Source organism: Ambystoma mexicanum, chromosome 1q, assembly GCF_040938575.1.
Source record: "Ambystoma mexicanum isolate Mex_15411 chromosome 1q, UKY_AmexF1_1, whole genome shotgun sequence".
Lineage (NCBI taxonomy): Eukaryota > Metazoa > Chordata > Amphibia > Caudata > Ambystomatidae > Ambystoma > Ambystoma mexicanum.
In genome coordinates this window covers 542,188,030-542,205,071 of record NC_090922.1, presented here as the reverse complement: position 1 = coordinate 542,205,071, position 17,042 = coordinate 542,188,030, and the positions used below count along the sequence as shown (strand labels likewise).

The 17,042-nt window shown below is 45.4% G+C and overlaps 1 protein-coding gene across 1 annotated transcript in view; it reads right to left on the bottom strand.

Annotated features, from left to right (window-relative positions):
* Window positions 1-17,042, bottom strand: part of MEGF8 (multiple EGF like domains 8) — a 1,665,761-nt gene that overhangs the window by 281,843 nt on the left and 1,366,876 nt on the right. The window contains exons 37-38 of the mRNA XM_069640964.1: window positions 16,548-16,755; window positions 3,062-3,227 (exon numbers count right to left, since the gene is read on the bottom strand). Of these exons, the coding sequence (XP_069497065.1) occupies window positions 3,062-3,227; window positions 16,548-16,755 (374 nt within the window). The remainder of the gene's footprint in view (window positions 1-3,061; window positions 3,228-16,547; window positions 16,756-17,042) is intronic.

Here is a 17,042-nt window from a genome sequence, read left to right as displayed (position 1 = left end):
TATGTGAAAGGTTTTATTAATGCACCTGAACACACTAAAACATTTTTAAAAGATTTGAATTATTTGAGTGTTCTGTGTCGGTCTAATTGTAACCCCAGACCCTCTCACACCCTTCTGAGTCGAAGCCTTACTGTTTTTCTGCTCTACCTTGATTGGGTGTGTCTAGACCAGAGTGTCTTTTCGTGTTTACCATAATATGTTGGCCTCTCTGAATCCACCAAAGTGATTGAATCGGAAAATCCGCCTGAACACCTATTAAACCTTGTCCTTGTAGAATTGGTTGGCAAAGACTATCTCTAGCATCCGTGATTACCAGGAGATCTGGGTGAGGCAAAGTTCAGTTCTGTGGCTGTGCACTAAACAGTCCAGGATAGGTAGAGATATCATCCAAGTTATGTGGACTTAGGGGCCCCACCACACTGATGCTGAAAGCGCAGACGATGGCTACTTCAGGACGGGTCAGTGTATCACTCATTTTCTTAATGCGCATGTGACAAGGTAAGAGTGTTTTCAGTCCCAGTGGGCTGTTGAATGGACAGATTGATTCATGCTGACCTAGTGGAGAGAGAACTTTGAGTGAGGTTCTGAGTGACAAGCTTCCTCTGTAGCGACAGAAGGCAGCTTTTGTATAGGTTGTTTGCGGCCCTCAGGAGTAGCGCTGGGGACATGCTGAGCCAGTAGTGAAGGAGTGTTAGATGTCATGCCGCCGTCTTTTGGTGGTCGCTGGCGGTTATGGAAGGCTTGGCGTTGGCGGCGCCATTAGACTGTTCCGTGTTTTCTCTTTTCACTTCCTGGTTTGACGGTCTAGTCTTTTTCTCTTGTTCCTGTATTTAACCACGCCCTCCCCTGGGCTCTGTGCGTTGCAACTTTGTTTCCTGTGCCTTGTTGCCATGCTACTTTGTTTTCCTTACCCTACTCCTGTTGCCATTTACCGCGGCCTCTATCGCGGCATCCTTTCGTTCTGTTTCTCCTCCTCCCTTCCTTTTCCCTGCCTTCCCGTCCTTTCGGTCCCTTTACCTTACGGGGTTCTCCCCTCCTTCCTTTCTCCCGGATCACGTTCCTGGTTCTTGGCGGTGCCTCCATTCCGGTCTCTCGCACTGCTCCTTGTTCAGTATCAGCTTCACCGGACTCTCCAGCTTACTGCTGCACCGAGAAACTTACCTTGAATCCCCTGCTCCGGTTTTTTCTGCATTCCCGGGCTCACAGTCATCTCTTCCTGCTCAGCATTGGTATCAACTACATCCGTAGAGAGGTTTTTTTAAGCGGCTGCTTTTTTCCTCTCATCTTGGTCTCTGCGGGACGGGGGCCGGCTGCTTCCCTGTTTATCAGGGGATCAGGGTGGCTTCTTCCCGCGGACGGCCGTACCTCTTCACAAAGAAGAAGAAGCCCAAGAACAAGACCTTCAGACGAAACTCCGTTCCGGAAGAGACAGGTGAGGATAAAGGGGAGGTGGACATTGATTTATCAGATTTGGAGGATAATACGCTGGTTCCCAGCATTTGTGACATTAGATCACTACATCCAAGGGCTGGAAGAAGGGCACAGATGCAGCACCACGGTATCACTTCCATTATTACGTTTTGGCAACTGCTTGGAGCATGCGCCGCAAAGCATCTTCACAGGATTTCAACTGCATGGTGAGTGCTTGAAAAATAAGTGCGTCAAAGCGCGCAGTTCTACCAAACACAACATGTAGACTAGAATAAGCAAACCCTTGCCATAGAAAGCACATCGTTTAAACCCCTCATTCTAGAGCACAGACCTGATGAAGGAATAACAAATATCAAAAAGAGACTATCGGCACATGAAAATGCACAGGCACTAAACTATGCTCCAGCCCCACTGACACAGAGAAAACAGTTGTGGTCAGAGGCATGCAGGAAGTAGGAACTGTTGGGGGGCAGGACCACCTACATACACTAGCAGATTATTTTGTTATAATTAAAGGCTGCTTTACATAATGCTCTGGTCCCATCGCCTTCCGTGGGGCAACATCCCACATGGAGGAAAAGGACAGGAGATTGGAATACTGAGAGAAAAAGACCACTACTCCCATCAAAGAACAAATATACATATTACCACAAGAGGCCATGATCATAGAACGTGTATTGTGAACCCAACTACAAGATGAACTTAAGTGCACAAAATAATTAGATTTCCACATATCCCATCTAGAACAGTTGGCCCTTTATGCCCAAAGAAAAATTGTGGCAACCAATCGTCACCTTCCAGGAGAAGGAGATGCATTGTTGAAGTAATCCAATTTGAGAGTTGAGGCAAGTGGTGGCTAATTCTCACAGGGTGGCATATGCAACCCTTAGAGAGGGACAGAAGGAATTTGTGGTCTCCGTTAAGATGAGCAAACTGACACCTTTGTTGGGTCTAGGCAAACTACCAGGCCTCACCAAGAAACGCACAAGCCAAAGTACATGAAGCCGCAGAAGAGAAAATCAGCTGTTGGCCAAGACAAAGCTGCAGCATTCCACTTGGCAGCTACGAAAGCTAGAAATGAGACCCTGAATAAAGAAGTGGGGTGGGGTTCATTCTGTTGAGCCTGACCATGTTGAGGCAGCCTGTCACCTGACTTCAAGGAAAAAAACGAGCATCTCCCGATTGAACAAGGAGGCTGAAGCCAATCCTGCAGAAGCACAAATGACAAAACAAGCATTTTATCTTCCGTATTCAGAAAGAGAATCCAACATCGATGTTCACTGCCTCATTGGTGGCATTTCGGGAGCCTGCCTGCCAGTTTAGCTTCATGCAGTTGAACAACTGGTGGCAGAGGGAGGTGGAGAGGCCTCACCAGAGAAAAGAGAAGGCAACCAACCCCTAGTAAAAGTCTCAATCACTGGATCAGGCTGCTGGTCCTCCTGCAGAAGTATTCAAACGCATACAAGCTTTTTACAGAAAAATGGCACGCTCACTAGCCTGGCTGTAGCAAGTACTGCAGCTGCATGGCTGATCCCTTAGCATTCTCAAGCCATACTCACTTGTTGAATGTGGAAAACTGGAGCTACAGTCAACGTACATTCATGTTCACCAAGGGGAAGGTCATACTCACTTGTCCAGGGTATAACCATTTTTGCAGGTGCATTCATAACCCTGGGCCATGTCGTTGCAGTTTTGTGTTTTATTGCAGTCATGGTGATTGTTGAGACATTCATTTTCAGGTGGGCAGGACATAAACGCCCACTCCATTTCGGGGCTGCGGCAAGTTGCCTCCAAACCTGCAACAGAAAGGCAAATTAAAAAGTCGATAAAGTGTATAGCAGGAATCCCCTCTTCAACACAAACACCTGATTGGGATGTGAAGAGAAATCCTTCAGACATCAGAAAGTCATCAGATTTGGAAATGTTGTTTTGAGCAGAGATAAGCAAATTTACTACGCTGTAGGCCCACCATTTCCATCTAACTTGAGTATTCTAGTTCTGCTGCAGAAATGTACCCATTACCTGATTTCATAGCTGAGACATAAACAGACAACTTAGGGCTTGCTCGAAAAATTGGGGAAAACAGATTTATTTTACACTGCAAACATGATCAAGGCTTGGTTGCCCTTCTTGCTTTCGTTTCCTCTCATCCTTCACCCTTCCTCTGTGTATCCTTTCTTCCAACACCCTCACTTGGTATTAACTGAAAGCTGCTTTAATAGTAATTCAGACCCCCCTCCTGGGGCACAGGGATTGTAGGTCAGATTTTAAACTGTCCGACATAGCCATAATGCTTTGTTAAAATGGATTTCAAGGATCTGGCCTGGGGGACAGATTTTAGGAGGCCAGCCCGGTTATGGGAAACCGAGCTCGGAGTTTAGCCAAAACCCAATCAAAGTAGCAATGGAGAGCAGTCAAGACAAAGTCTCAGGAGAGTGTGTGCGAAGCCAGTGGCCCTCAAGGAGTCCACACAGAACAGCATACACTCAGTTTCGACAGTCAGATACAAAAATAGTTATTTATGTAGGTCTTTAGAACACAATGATAAATGGAACTAGGAGGTAGTAATATCAAATAATACTCTAAAATACACATGTATACCATCACCATTAGGTTCACTCAATAGACATCATCAAATAACGTAATCAAGCATTGCAGGTAAGTAATGTAGATGCAATAGATCATGGGAACCAATCAAAAGTCTAATATCCTTACTTTAGAAGTCCAAACCCTAAGATGAATGGGGCCTTGTGCCCAAAAGTCACAGGGTCCAACACAAGGTTTCTCACAGGTAGGAGTTGTCTTTTGAAAGGATGCAATGGGCTTGTGGTGATGACTAGTTTCAAACGAATTAGAAGTCCATTAGCTACCTTATGGGGGGAGCCAGCCAATCAGGTGGCTAAAAACACGAGCTGAAACCTGAGATCTCAGCCTGCATTCCAAGCCGCCTAATGGCAGATTCCCCCAGCTCCCATCTTACCCCCACCCTCGGCCCCCCCACCCCCACTTACCTCATTTCGGTAGCCGCCGCTCCTTCCTCTCTGCTCCCGACCACCGCCATGGAAAGGGAAGAGAGGGGCCCCGTACGGAACCCTGCCTTCCCTACCCGTGGCAGCCATCCCGTCCCAGCCCATGCTTAATGCCACAATAACAACGTACCCAAGGATAGGCAAGTTCTCTTCTTTCTATCAGACCCAAGGCTAAATGAGGGGCAGGATAGCTGACCCAGGTTCGATGACCAAAGGGGAGTGGAGGAGACATGGGAGACAAAGGGACTTGTTCCCAATTTTACCCTATGGAGAACAAGGGGGGACAGGCACAGGTATGCTTCCTTACGTCCCCCCACCCCTGACTCCCAGATAGAATAGGTTGCTAGTCATGTAGCCAGGCCATGCCACTCAGTTGCTCCACCCACCACCAGTTTGTACGCCATCCAGGCCTCTACTTAAGGACTTTAGGCCAGCTGCAGATATACAGCATTGAGTAGACTCCTTGCTGGTCACGTGACCTGGCTCTGCAAAACAGTTGTTTCCACACACCACCTATTTCGCCTGTCCTCCTTATGCATCCTCATCGCTGGCATCTTCAGCAAACAATGGACGAAGATAAGGACCTCACTTGTTTGCGCCTGTTCGGGCGTGATGGGGCCAAGGATCAGACCCACTAACCTTCTTTTCGCCTTCAATGCAACTAAGTATCTGCTCCACTCACAGCCCATCCCTCAGCCCTTATTGATATGTCAGGCGCTTTCTTTATTGCATCTAATATTGTGCTTAGTTATACGTTGAAGCCTGCAAAGTAAGTACGATATATAGTGTATCATTTGTATGTTATTGGCGGAGAGCTAAAGCACTCTCACTTAGACTTACTTTCCTTGTTAGAACTGCTATCTTTGTAGTTTTGACATGCCCTGGGAACTACATCTCCCAGACACCCCAACGCTACTTATTGATACGTCAGGTGCTTTCAGTGCCGGCGCTTTCAGTGAGCTGTCTTCGCCGGCCCTATTTAAGTACCTAGAGCATTAGATTGTCAGATTGATTGTTTACCTCCTCATGGGCTCACATGGCCAGTAGGGTTGTTGATGATTTGCAAAAATCCCTGATTTTTTGAGTGCCTAGACTTCTAGCCGAATTGTAGGTTCCATTGAGCCACTGAGACAATTTCGGGCAGCAGTTTCTTCATTTCATCTAATATTGTGCTGATTGATACCTTTAAGCCTGCAAAGGAAGTACAATATATAGTGTATCATGTGTGCATTATTGGCAGAGAGATAAAGCACTCTCACTTAAGACTTACTTTCCTTGTTACAACTGACATCTTTGTAGTTTTGATGCGCCCTGGCAACTATATCTCCCAGACTCCCTAACGCTACTTATTGATCCGTCAGGCGCTTTCAGTGACCAGCCGGACTTCGCTGGGCCATCGCCGGATCAGCCATTGCCTCTTGATTTACATCCCTGATCCAATATCTAGTACGTAGCTCTATTAATCTTATATAGCTCTCTGCTTCTTTTCCTTCTCCCTATTCAGCGCACCTCCCTCTGTCACTCAGAATGGGCGTATCCGCTGCAATTGATCTCTTCCTTACCGCTCAAAGGCTGCAAATGCTTACCATCATACAAAAATATGTCAAATTAAAATTAGAATTGTCCGATCAGACTCTTCAGCATTTACCTCCCAATGAAACGTCAACCTTGGATACTACGGATTTCTCGGGTCAGTCTAATGCTTTAGGAATACCCTCCATTGAAAATCACGCGGTAGGACAAGTTAGTCTCTCTATTCCTCCGAGTCCCTGTCAAGCTAACGGGTCACCTCAGGATACGGTTACCTTGGTCATTGAATCGGGGGAGTCCTCTAACCTAGTCTCTGCTAAAAAAAAAAAAGTCCACATTCCAGGCAACACCTAACAAAAAGATTAAGATGGCCCTTTTAAACACAAGGTCGCTCAACAATCACGCCCAGAATGTCCACGACCTTATTGACCAAAAAGATCTGGATCTGATGTACATTACAGAAACCTGGGGTACTGATTCTAGTGGTCCCATGACTAACCTGGCCATTCCCAAAGGCTATTCTTTCTTCAGCAAGAACAGGGAGACAGGCAGTGATGGCGGAGTGGCAATTATTGCCAAATGTGAACTGCGGCTCTTCCCGCCCCCATGTAAATGCTCAGGATGCGAAATACTACATCTTAAGATGACACCTACCCCCAATCATGCATTAACTTTTGTTTTGATCTATCGCCCCCCGCAAATCATGCCAGACATCCATGACTAAATCATACAACTGCTGAGAAAATTTTGCGGTTCTAACAGCTCCACTTTACTCCTGGGCGATTTTAATTATTGGCGGGGTAACTCCATGGACTCAAATGCTACCAATCTGGAAGCATCAATCATCAATATTGAATACCAGGTTATGAACAACAAACCTACAAATGAGAAGTGGAACATATTGGAATGAGTGACTGCAAAAAATTTGGCAGTTCACACTTTCGCGACAATCCCTTGCATTTGGTCCGATCATTATGTAGTTAATTTCCATATTGAATTTAAGACCCACTTTCAGAGATCCTCCAACCCCAGCAAAGGTCATGAGTCGGAATTTTAAAAATATCTCTTCCCTCGATATTCAGTCTTGCCTGAATTCAGTCATTTAAGACCCTGCAGAAAATGACCATGCTGATGCTTTGGTATATCTGTATACTAAGTCTCTCTAGACAATGATCGATCATACTGCTCCGCTCCGGTTGAGGCTTATTAGAGCTGATCCAAAGCACAAACAATGGTTCACCCCTGAACTATCTGTTCTAAAGAAGCTCAAACGCTCTGTTGAAGCTAAATGGCTGAAACTCCCGACAAAGAGAATAAGGAACCATGGAAAGCAACAGATACAATTTATAAATTAAAAATCTTGAAACAAAAAATAAACTTTTTGAACACCCAAATTGAAGACAGGAAAACGCTTCCAAATATTTAAATCCCTGGAAAAACCTGCTTCCACTACCACCTCCCAATGTGCCCTCAGCGTCAGACTGTAGGATGGTTCAGGCAGCCTTCGAAGTACAAATTGCCAAAGCAAGGGACCAGGTTCTCCTAGCCCAATCCACCCCGAAACCTCTCGTTAACCCTCCAGTGGTGTTGAGGGTCCTTCGTGCCTCCTCCAAATTTTCTATCAGCTCTATCATGGTATCAGATAAGGAGAAGTTACTGCCCTGTATGAAACCCACCTCTTGTGCAGAAAACCCTCACACTGAAAATCATTGTTGAGCATATAGCCGCCTTTGCTCTTTTCCTGACAGTTTGTCAATGCTTCCTTCCAGGACAAGCACACTCAGCTCTCCATCAAAGCGGTTACCGTCAATCCTCTCCCAAAAAAAGTAGGCGTTGTTCCCTATAAATAACATCAGTATTCCAGTCCTATATAAGGAAAAAAACAGGGTGTCACTCTGGAAGCCTCACTCAACTCGGACGAACACACCAACATGATCAGCAGAAAATATAAATATCACCTTCTATAAGACCATTTCTGACTGAAAAGAATGCTGCTACCATCGGCCGTGCCACCGTCCTACCAAGGCTCGACTACTGTAATGCACTACTTCTTGGGGCAAACAACACCAGTCTAAAAAGATGTCAGAGAATTCAGAACGATACAGTGCGAATTATAAAAAAATTTCCTGTGGAATGAGCACATTTCAAAACATCAGAAAGATCTGCACTGGCTGTCCATACAGGATCGCATTCAAATTAAAACATGTATAATCGTCCACCTTGTCTTTTTGGCAACGCCCCCTCTTATCTTAAATCTGCGGTGACTCGCAACTCACCCGGAAGACTACTATGCTCATCCAACCTGGCCCTGTTCTTCTGCCCGATCTTCAAACAGGCTAAGGGTCTTGGTCGATCTTTCCCAGTACAGGCAGCCAAGCTGTGGAATTCCCTTCCCAGTGATCTAAGACTAGTGGATAATCTGTTCCCTTTTAGGAAAACACTCAAGACCATACTTTTCAAGTAGTGAATTCAGGAGCTCTATGATCGTCCTCCTTTACTCTGTCCCGTTTCTCTTTTGTTGTCTTTGTGTGCATGTGCGCCCTGATGCCTGCGGGCTCCTGGCGCGTTACAAATACATAAATAAATCCCCACTCCCACTAGGGTTCGAATGGTCAAGTGCCCTGGGCAGCCCCAGAAAGCTACACTCTGAAACCTCATTGAGATCGTCCCTGCCCGCATCCAATACCCTCAGGCCAGAGGCACACGCCCTCTCATGTTAATCAATGCTCCCTAAGCAGTCGCTCATGGTGACCTGATTTTGTACAGCAAGATTGATGCCCTGTTCATCACACACACATTGTTTACCCCATCACCCCCCCCCCCCCACATGTTTTCGACATCCTTGTAACTCACGGCTACTCAATCCAACATGCCGACTGGCCAGGAAGGCCAGGAGGCGGATTGGCAATCATCCACAGGAGTGATTGGCCATGCTCCATCAGCCCCCTCTCCAAGAATAAGCTCTTCTGAATCACTCACCTGCCAGTTCCCTTTATTACACAAGGCATCCATCACCTTCCATCTCATCTATAGACCACCTCACACAAGTGACTATTTCATGGCAGACTTTCCTCGCCAAATCAGCACACTTTAATAATGTCTTTCACTGAGATTTTAGCCTCCACGAGTCACAGGCTCACAAGCCACAATCGAAGCACACTTTTCACAAGACCTTGACCTAAAGCAAATTGTGCTCTACTGCACACACAACAAAGGCAACACCCTAGATTTAGTGTACACATCAACCCCCTTATCACCTGCGCAGGCCCAATTCCACTCGACTGGTCTGACAACACCACCATCCCACTATCAGTGACCCATTCAACTATGGCCCACAAAGGTCAGGCAAAATTCCCCCTCACTCAATGCCATCTTTCAAAACATTCCCGGTCAATAAGCTAGAAGCAAACTTTGTAGACTTTCCCACCCCAGCGAATGACTCTGGTCTCCTAGAATTATTCAACAACTCTGCTATAAAAGTAATGGACACTCATGCACTCCCCAAAAACCAGCCACACTAAGACCAAACCATCGTCCCCTTGGCACATCCACGAGCTCTTAGCGGCAATAGGATTTGGATTACAGACGCCAAAGCTGGTAACTACTTCGCTACCAATGCAGAAGCCTCTAGTAGTAGCCAAGCCCTCTGTGAAGTAGTAAAGCATTGTACCAAACCCTCACCTGACGCAGTGGCACCAGCAAATCAGGAAAAATGTGACAGAATCAACAGATTTGTCATCGTAAAAAAAAAAAAAAAGACTAAATCTGTGAGACCATCAAATCAACCTCCCACAGAATTGGAACCGCCCGATAATCTCATAAAAACAATTGCCTCCCTCAAACCTACTTCTTAATCCGATGATACATCCCAGCCTCCATCAATTAGCGGGTCCCATGCCCAACATGTTCCTCAGCATCATTAATGCCTCTTTCACAGAAGGGTAATGCCGGACACCCTCAAAATTGGTCTTATAAAACCTCTTCTGAAAGAAAAAAAACACGTAGATCCAGATGACCTGGCCAACTATAAGCCCATTACGAACCTTCCATTTATTGGCAAAATATTGGAAAAAGTTGTTCCTGCACAACTACTCGCAAGAATCGAACAACTTTACCTTCAAAAGGTCTATCAGTGAGGGTTCCGCCACAAGTGTAGCATTCAGACAGCCACCATCCAGGTGGTGGACGATGCCCTCCAAATCATGGATAATGCCTCCTTGACATCTGAGCTGCATTCAACACCATCGACCACTTCATCCTCCTCTCCCTCCTTGCCGAAAGGATGAGATTTTCTGGCACTGTACTGAATTGGTTTACCTCCTACCTCTCGGGCAGATACCACCATCCAGATGAACACATTGCTTTCTAACAGACTTCAGGTCTCCTGCAGAATCCCCCAAGGCTCCCTCCTCTCACCAATCCTTTTTAACCTTTACATGGAACCCTTGGGTACTCTCCTCAAATATCCAATATATCCATCCACCAATACACGTATGGTACTCAATTGTACATCATAGTAAATGGCAAGCAGCACATCATTTGTCTCTGCGATTAACTAGCCATAATCCAATCCTGGATGTTGACTGCCTACCTTATACTAAACTCATCCAAGACTGAATGAATTCTCTTTGGTCCGCCCACTAAACAACAACCTGTCCAACAATGGCTCTATTATATGCACCTAGAAGGATTTGGTCTACAACTCTCGGACTTTGCAAAACTCTTAGGTTTAACCACTGACAGCAGCCTGTCCTTACAGAAAAACATAGCCAAGAATAGCCAAAGAGCCTGACTCCGAATCGCCACCCATCGCAAATTCAAACTCTTCATTCTGCCGCAGGATTTACAGACCAAAGTGCAGGTCCTTGTGGCCTTTCACACTGATGAGGGAAATGCCCTCCTGATTGGGCTCCCAGCTGCTTACTTGGCTCCCCTAAAAGCATTCCACCAGGCTGCAGCATGTTTTATTCCAGGTGCATAGCGAATCACCCACGTCCAACACAAACTAAACTGTTCAAGACTGCATGACATCATCTACAAAGCAGTTATGAGTAGCACACCAGCATACCTGACAGCTAAGCTCCACTTATCTGGTGGCACATGCTCCTCGCACAGCAAATCGACGACTGGCTTTAATCACAACTCGTCCATAAAGCGGAACCGCAAACAATCCTTTTTCTGTCACGCACCCACTGTCTGGAACTCGATCTTGGTGTCAGCTCGGAATGCCCCCATAATTCTCCAATTTTGCAAATCTCTCAAAACATCGCTTTTCAACAACACCTGGCCAAGGACTAACTCCAATGGATGCATATACCCACGCACAACTCACAGTAATGTGCTATGTTAAAAGATGGCAGCCCAAATGCTGCCTACCCACACGCACAGTGCTTCAATACTATCGAGCTAGGTCTGTGCCTTAATGAATAGAATACAAATTAAATAAATACAAAAATATTGTGGTGAGTCGTCTGGGAGTCACTGGGGGCTTGTTCTTCCGCCCTTTGTTCCGATCAGGTGCCCAGTGGTTACAGGTTTGAGGATTCTTCAGGTCGGGTGCAACTGCAAGATGCAATCCCTGTTGGCGAAGAAACACAAAATCCAATAATGCAGATCTCATCAAAGCACTTCACAGGATGGAGGAAGGTGAGTTCCAGCGACGATCTCCATTTGCAGGCGGCAACAGGCGTCCTTCCAGTTGCAGTCACAGATACTGCTCCAGGACCGGATCCTTTCATGAAAGGAGATGGAATATGGCGAAAAAGATGAGTTGTGACTCGTGCTGGTGTGCACCAAAAGTTCGGGCTTGAACGCGGAAGGTCCCAGTTCTGGTGAGGTAGCCCATGAAAGAGCTGGTCAGAGAACCGGGCAGTCCAGGGACATTTCCGAAGGCTCTGAAGGGCTGGATCTTTGAGAAAGCATTAAGACTGGTTGGTCGCAGCTGGACACAACCTTTGTAGCCGTTGGCGGGAGTAGGGGGGGCAGAGAGGTGTCAGAGATATGCCCTGGAGCTCTGCGCACCAAGAGCATCTAAGGTGAGGCTCTGTGTATGTATTTGTGGGCAAGTTCCTGTTCTTTTGGATTTCTGGATCAGGAAGTCTGTCTGCTAATCCTACTGATCCCAATTGAGGGTCTCCAGAGCATGTTGAATACTTGGAGGCTCAAGTACCTGAGCTGGTAATGAATAAGCTGTCGATAACTCCTCACGCGCGACTCGCCAGACTCCACGGACACAAGCAGGAGGTTCCAGACCGCCTCACCCCCCCGTGAACAGAACAACCACCTACACGGGAAGGGTAGAGGATTCTAATTAGTGCAGACAATGCTGCCATTGCAACTAAGAAGGCACATAACCTGAGCCCTCTGTATAGCCATGAGGAATGTGGCCTAGCTACCTTGCACCACAGAAACCGGTCGGCTTAAGAATAACCTGATCTAGTGCCCAACATATACTGCACAGAGTCAGCTTGTTCCTGATAAGGATCCCCTTTTTTAAATGAACTCTGAGGGTCCAGTAATACTAAGAAATTTAAAGAGAGGAACCCACTGAAGAACCTTCTCTTCCCTGTTTTTACAAACACCTGCACCTGCTTGACGGAGAAAACCCATTAAAGACTCTAGTTTTGTTCATCTGAAGAGCAGCAGACATGTGTTCCGCCCACAGTGGCCCAACATGTGCCTTTTAGCACGACACAGTGCATTAACACAAGCTTGAAAGCCAAGCCAGAGACATGTGCCTGTCTAAATCTACCTCAATAAAGAAGCTGTGTGTTCCCCAAGTGTGACTAATGAATAAGCTGTACCTTGCAACGCCATATGGCAAGCCCCTGTAACCCACCAGTGGTGTGGTGGTGGTGTGGCCAGGGGATTCTTCCCACACCACCCCTGGGCCCTGCATTACACAGCTGGTGCTAGCACCTGGGCCATATGGCTACTGCTGCACCCCCCTCAAGTGTCAGGAAGAGGACTTTGTCACTTATGGCTTCTCAAGTTGGCCTTATACAACATGCATTGGTCCACACAAGGCCTCCAATCCCTTCTTTACTTGATGTAAATAATAACATGACCCATAGCTGCGCCTTTACACTTATGCTACTAAATATGGGTAAACATTACTTATCTTTTTCACAGCTCATTTGAAGTTTGTCAGTTTTAGATTGACATGCTGTGCATAAGTCACCAGCTTTCAAGCGTTTGAAATGGGCGTTGACATGGAAAGAGCAGTAACCAGATGCTTTCATAAGCCCATGCACAGCCAACAATTCTCACATGAGAAGATGCAATTTTGACATTTTATTTTCCCTACCTTTACGAAATTATTTAAAAAGTAAAAATCACACCTTAAATTGATAGAGCCACTTAATAAAAAATAGTATACATCCAAGGAGTAGTATAGTTAAAGTTAAATCACACTTTACATAGGAAAAAGGAGAAACTGCTCTACGCAGTTACTTTTAATCTTATCCATGAATGTTCACCAAACTAACTGATCTGTCCACATTTCAAAACAAATGGCAAATTAGGTGAAGCTTCATTAATATTTACATGCTGAAAAACAATGTCAAATTCTGCATTGGGTTTCCCATGAATCCACAAAAATACCCTTTTGGGACATGCATCATGAAATGGTCTTCTTTGATTTGAGGTTTTTGGCACACTCCTTGCCCTTACCTGATGCAGAATGATTTATAGTCCAGCTAGCCAAACTAGGGATAGTCACTTTTTCAGACAAAAAAATTGACCTGATAAACGTTACTTACCAGTAATAGTCTTTGTGACTTTTTGTATGTTTTGGAGTCCCTTGCTTAGCATAGGCCGCTACCTAGTAGTTGATCAGCAATATTACAACTTGTTTACCAAAGATAAAGTTAGGCATCAACCTGGCATTCCACATACTACATGCATGTGCTACTCAAGTAGGCTAGCTCAGCAAAGGAGCCCTACAGGCAAGGAAGAACAGAACAGACCCCCAAAGATGTGCAAGGGGACCCTCAACAGGATATCCCAAACAATAAATGAAGATGGAGTTATTCCTGTGAAAAGCTTGCAGAGTGCAGGGAAAGTTTAAGCAGTCAGTCGGCTGGAAAAGGTCAGCAAACAAAGACACTGACTCTGGAAAAAAGGACCAGTAAGCCGAGCTGAGGTCAGAGGGTCGCCTGAAAACGTGAAGGAATGTCTATTAAGTAACTTGAGAGCAAATATTTACAATAGTGACTGTAAAGAAGAAAGTCCACATGTATCCACAAGTCCCCTATGCTTTTTTGCTCATACCTTATGTTCCCTGACAACTTTCTCCAGTGAGTTCCATCCACAACTCACAGGAGATGCAACTTATTTTTGTGGCAGTTTGAGTAAACCTATGTAACTAAAAGGTGGGGGCTACTGCCTAGTCTGGGGGGGTCACAGTTTGAAGAAAGTGCAGGAGGAATGGCACTGGTGGGCACCATACCAGGAGAACAGTACCAGTGTCTACCTATAAAGATGAATCATTGAACAAAAGGTCCTTCCAGAGGCAGGCCAGGATATCAGGTGGGATGTGGTGGTCTGTTTCAAAAGATAGTTAGACTAGACAAGCCCAGTTACAGAGTCACAAAAAAGCTGCATGAAAAACATGTCTAGTTGCCTCCATTGGATTAAGTGAAAGCAGCAGCAGATAAGATTCCTTCAGGTCGGGTCAGAGCTAGAGGTACACCCTTGAGAAATCAAGAGTCCAATTGTTGTTGGTCCAGAGATTCCATGGTCGCCCTTGGGTCTGTCTTCTCTTTGGATGCTTTGATCAAATCAAAGCAATTGACAAAGTTCCTGGTGCAACATCTCAGCTTTTACACCAACGTGCATGATAGAAGGTAACCCGACATATCAATCATACACACACATATACCAATCAGTGCTGGCCACCACAAACAAACATTTGTAGCCATTTACCATGGAAAATACAGGGGATGTGGATTCCAGAGGAATTCCAGACATACAACCCTTGCAATCACTCTCAGGTAGCTCCACACATTTCATTATGAGATCTTGATGAAGCTCATGTAAGAAAAATAGCCTACCAAATCAAATTCAACAGCAACAAAGTACAATTGCACGGATATTGGATTTCACAACACTATCAACTCAATTTTGAGAGCTTTCCGGAAGAAAATGGCTACTGCACGTGCAGCCACTGCACTAATTTATACACTAACCAGCCAGAGCCTGTACAACTGTCTAGGTCAGGCTACTGACCCTGTAAGACTAAGGAGTATGTTGGTGATTGCCACCACCGTTGGGGGCCATGAGGATCCCCAAAGGGCCACACACAAACATATAAGTATCATATCCCCAGTGCGATAGGGATGGAACTCACTTGGGAAATGGCCATGGCATCATAGAAAACATGCAAAAGTGGAGGAGGCTCACAAACATAAGGAAACCAGGTCTTTCCTCTTTACATTATATGAGGGTATATTCACAAAATATGCATTTATTGTACCTGTTCCTCTGGCGGAACAAACTCTAGTATTACCCTCCAGTGTTTTGTTAGCTAATGTGAAGCTTTTTTCTTTACAATGTATATTCAGTCTTACTAAAGTGTCCTTACTGATAGGCTCACACCTTTATTATTGCCTATAGTAGTCAAAGAATTTGCTTGTTCTTCTACAGGCATAGGTGCCCTTGTGGTACTAGCAGCCACACCGGTTACCAGAAGGACCCCTTTGTATATGAACATTGCTTTGCAACCCTGCATTCTTTAAAAACAAAGTGTGCTTCCCTATGAACTACATACGGTTTACCTATACAAAAAAGTAGTTTTTTAACCTCCCCTTGTGCACCTACTATTGTTTTATGTTAGAAGCCTTACACTGTAACGTAAAATGACCCTGCTCCACTCTTAGGAGTTGGCCTTCACTGCTCAGTCATTGATACCACTAGGTGAGCCAGGTGAAGATTGCAGGAATCCCGGTGACCTAACCGTTGTGTAGTGACTAACACCCCGAACATAGGGTTGAGGTGAACAGCCCTAAAATGGTCAACTGAAGACTGAGTGAAAATCCTCTAAGTAGATGGGAATACAAGTTGAAACATTAAGCAAAGATGTGAGAAAATGCCTCAAAGTGAAATAGAAGTTGAAATATCAGCTAAATGGAGATTTTCCAATAAGGTCTGGTCATGTGCATCTGGCAGTGGCAGTGGGATACTAGAGAAATTTCAAGTCAAAAAGGACATTCGTAAAAAAGCAACTTGAAATTAGTTACAACAATATTTTTCTTTAAGTGTGTACCAACACCCACCCTAAGAGCATGCAAATCGATAGTAGATACTGTGGAGGAGAAATGTAAAGCAAAGTATTACTTGTGATGTGGTTGTGTGGAATTAAAAATGGAGTGGATGTACATTACTGGGTATACATGTTGTTTAATCACATATTTGCTAAGTGCCGTATGCAGGACTATGTAGCTAGCTAATGAGAGGTTATTGTGCTTTTTGAACAGCATACCTTTCTGTTCCTTTTTAGAAAATGAATGTATGTCTGATTGAGGGGTGGGGTGCAATTTGGGCTGGGACAGTACATACCAAGCATGGGTCCAACAAGGCCACCAGCCAGACACCGTCCGCTACCATTCTCCCAGCTTCGGGCGCACCAGCCACAGCGGGGTTGGCGGATGCAGAGTGCACACTGCTGGTAAAGAGAGCAGGAGGGGGCACAACTCTCCAGACCACTGAGAACACGGCCACACATCCCTGCTGCACACCTCATCGGAAGGTACGTGGGGCTCATGCACTGCAGGACAAGGAAAGGAAACAAGCTGATTAGGAAGGATTGCATACATGGAAAAATGCAACATTAAATCGCTTCATCATTTCAAGAGGGATTTCCAAAATCAATCCAGGGTGTGGATATTGGGAGGCCAACCTATTATGCGAACAGGAAATCCACTGAAGTCTAGCCAAACCCAATCAAGGTTGGTAGCAGAACGGCAAAGCTGAGACTGAGGATGGGTGCAAGAGTGGTCTAGGGCTACAATGAGTCACCCATATAGCACTCCAATAATACCAGTTGGCTGGGTA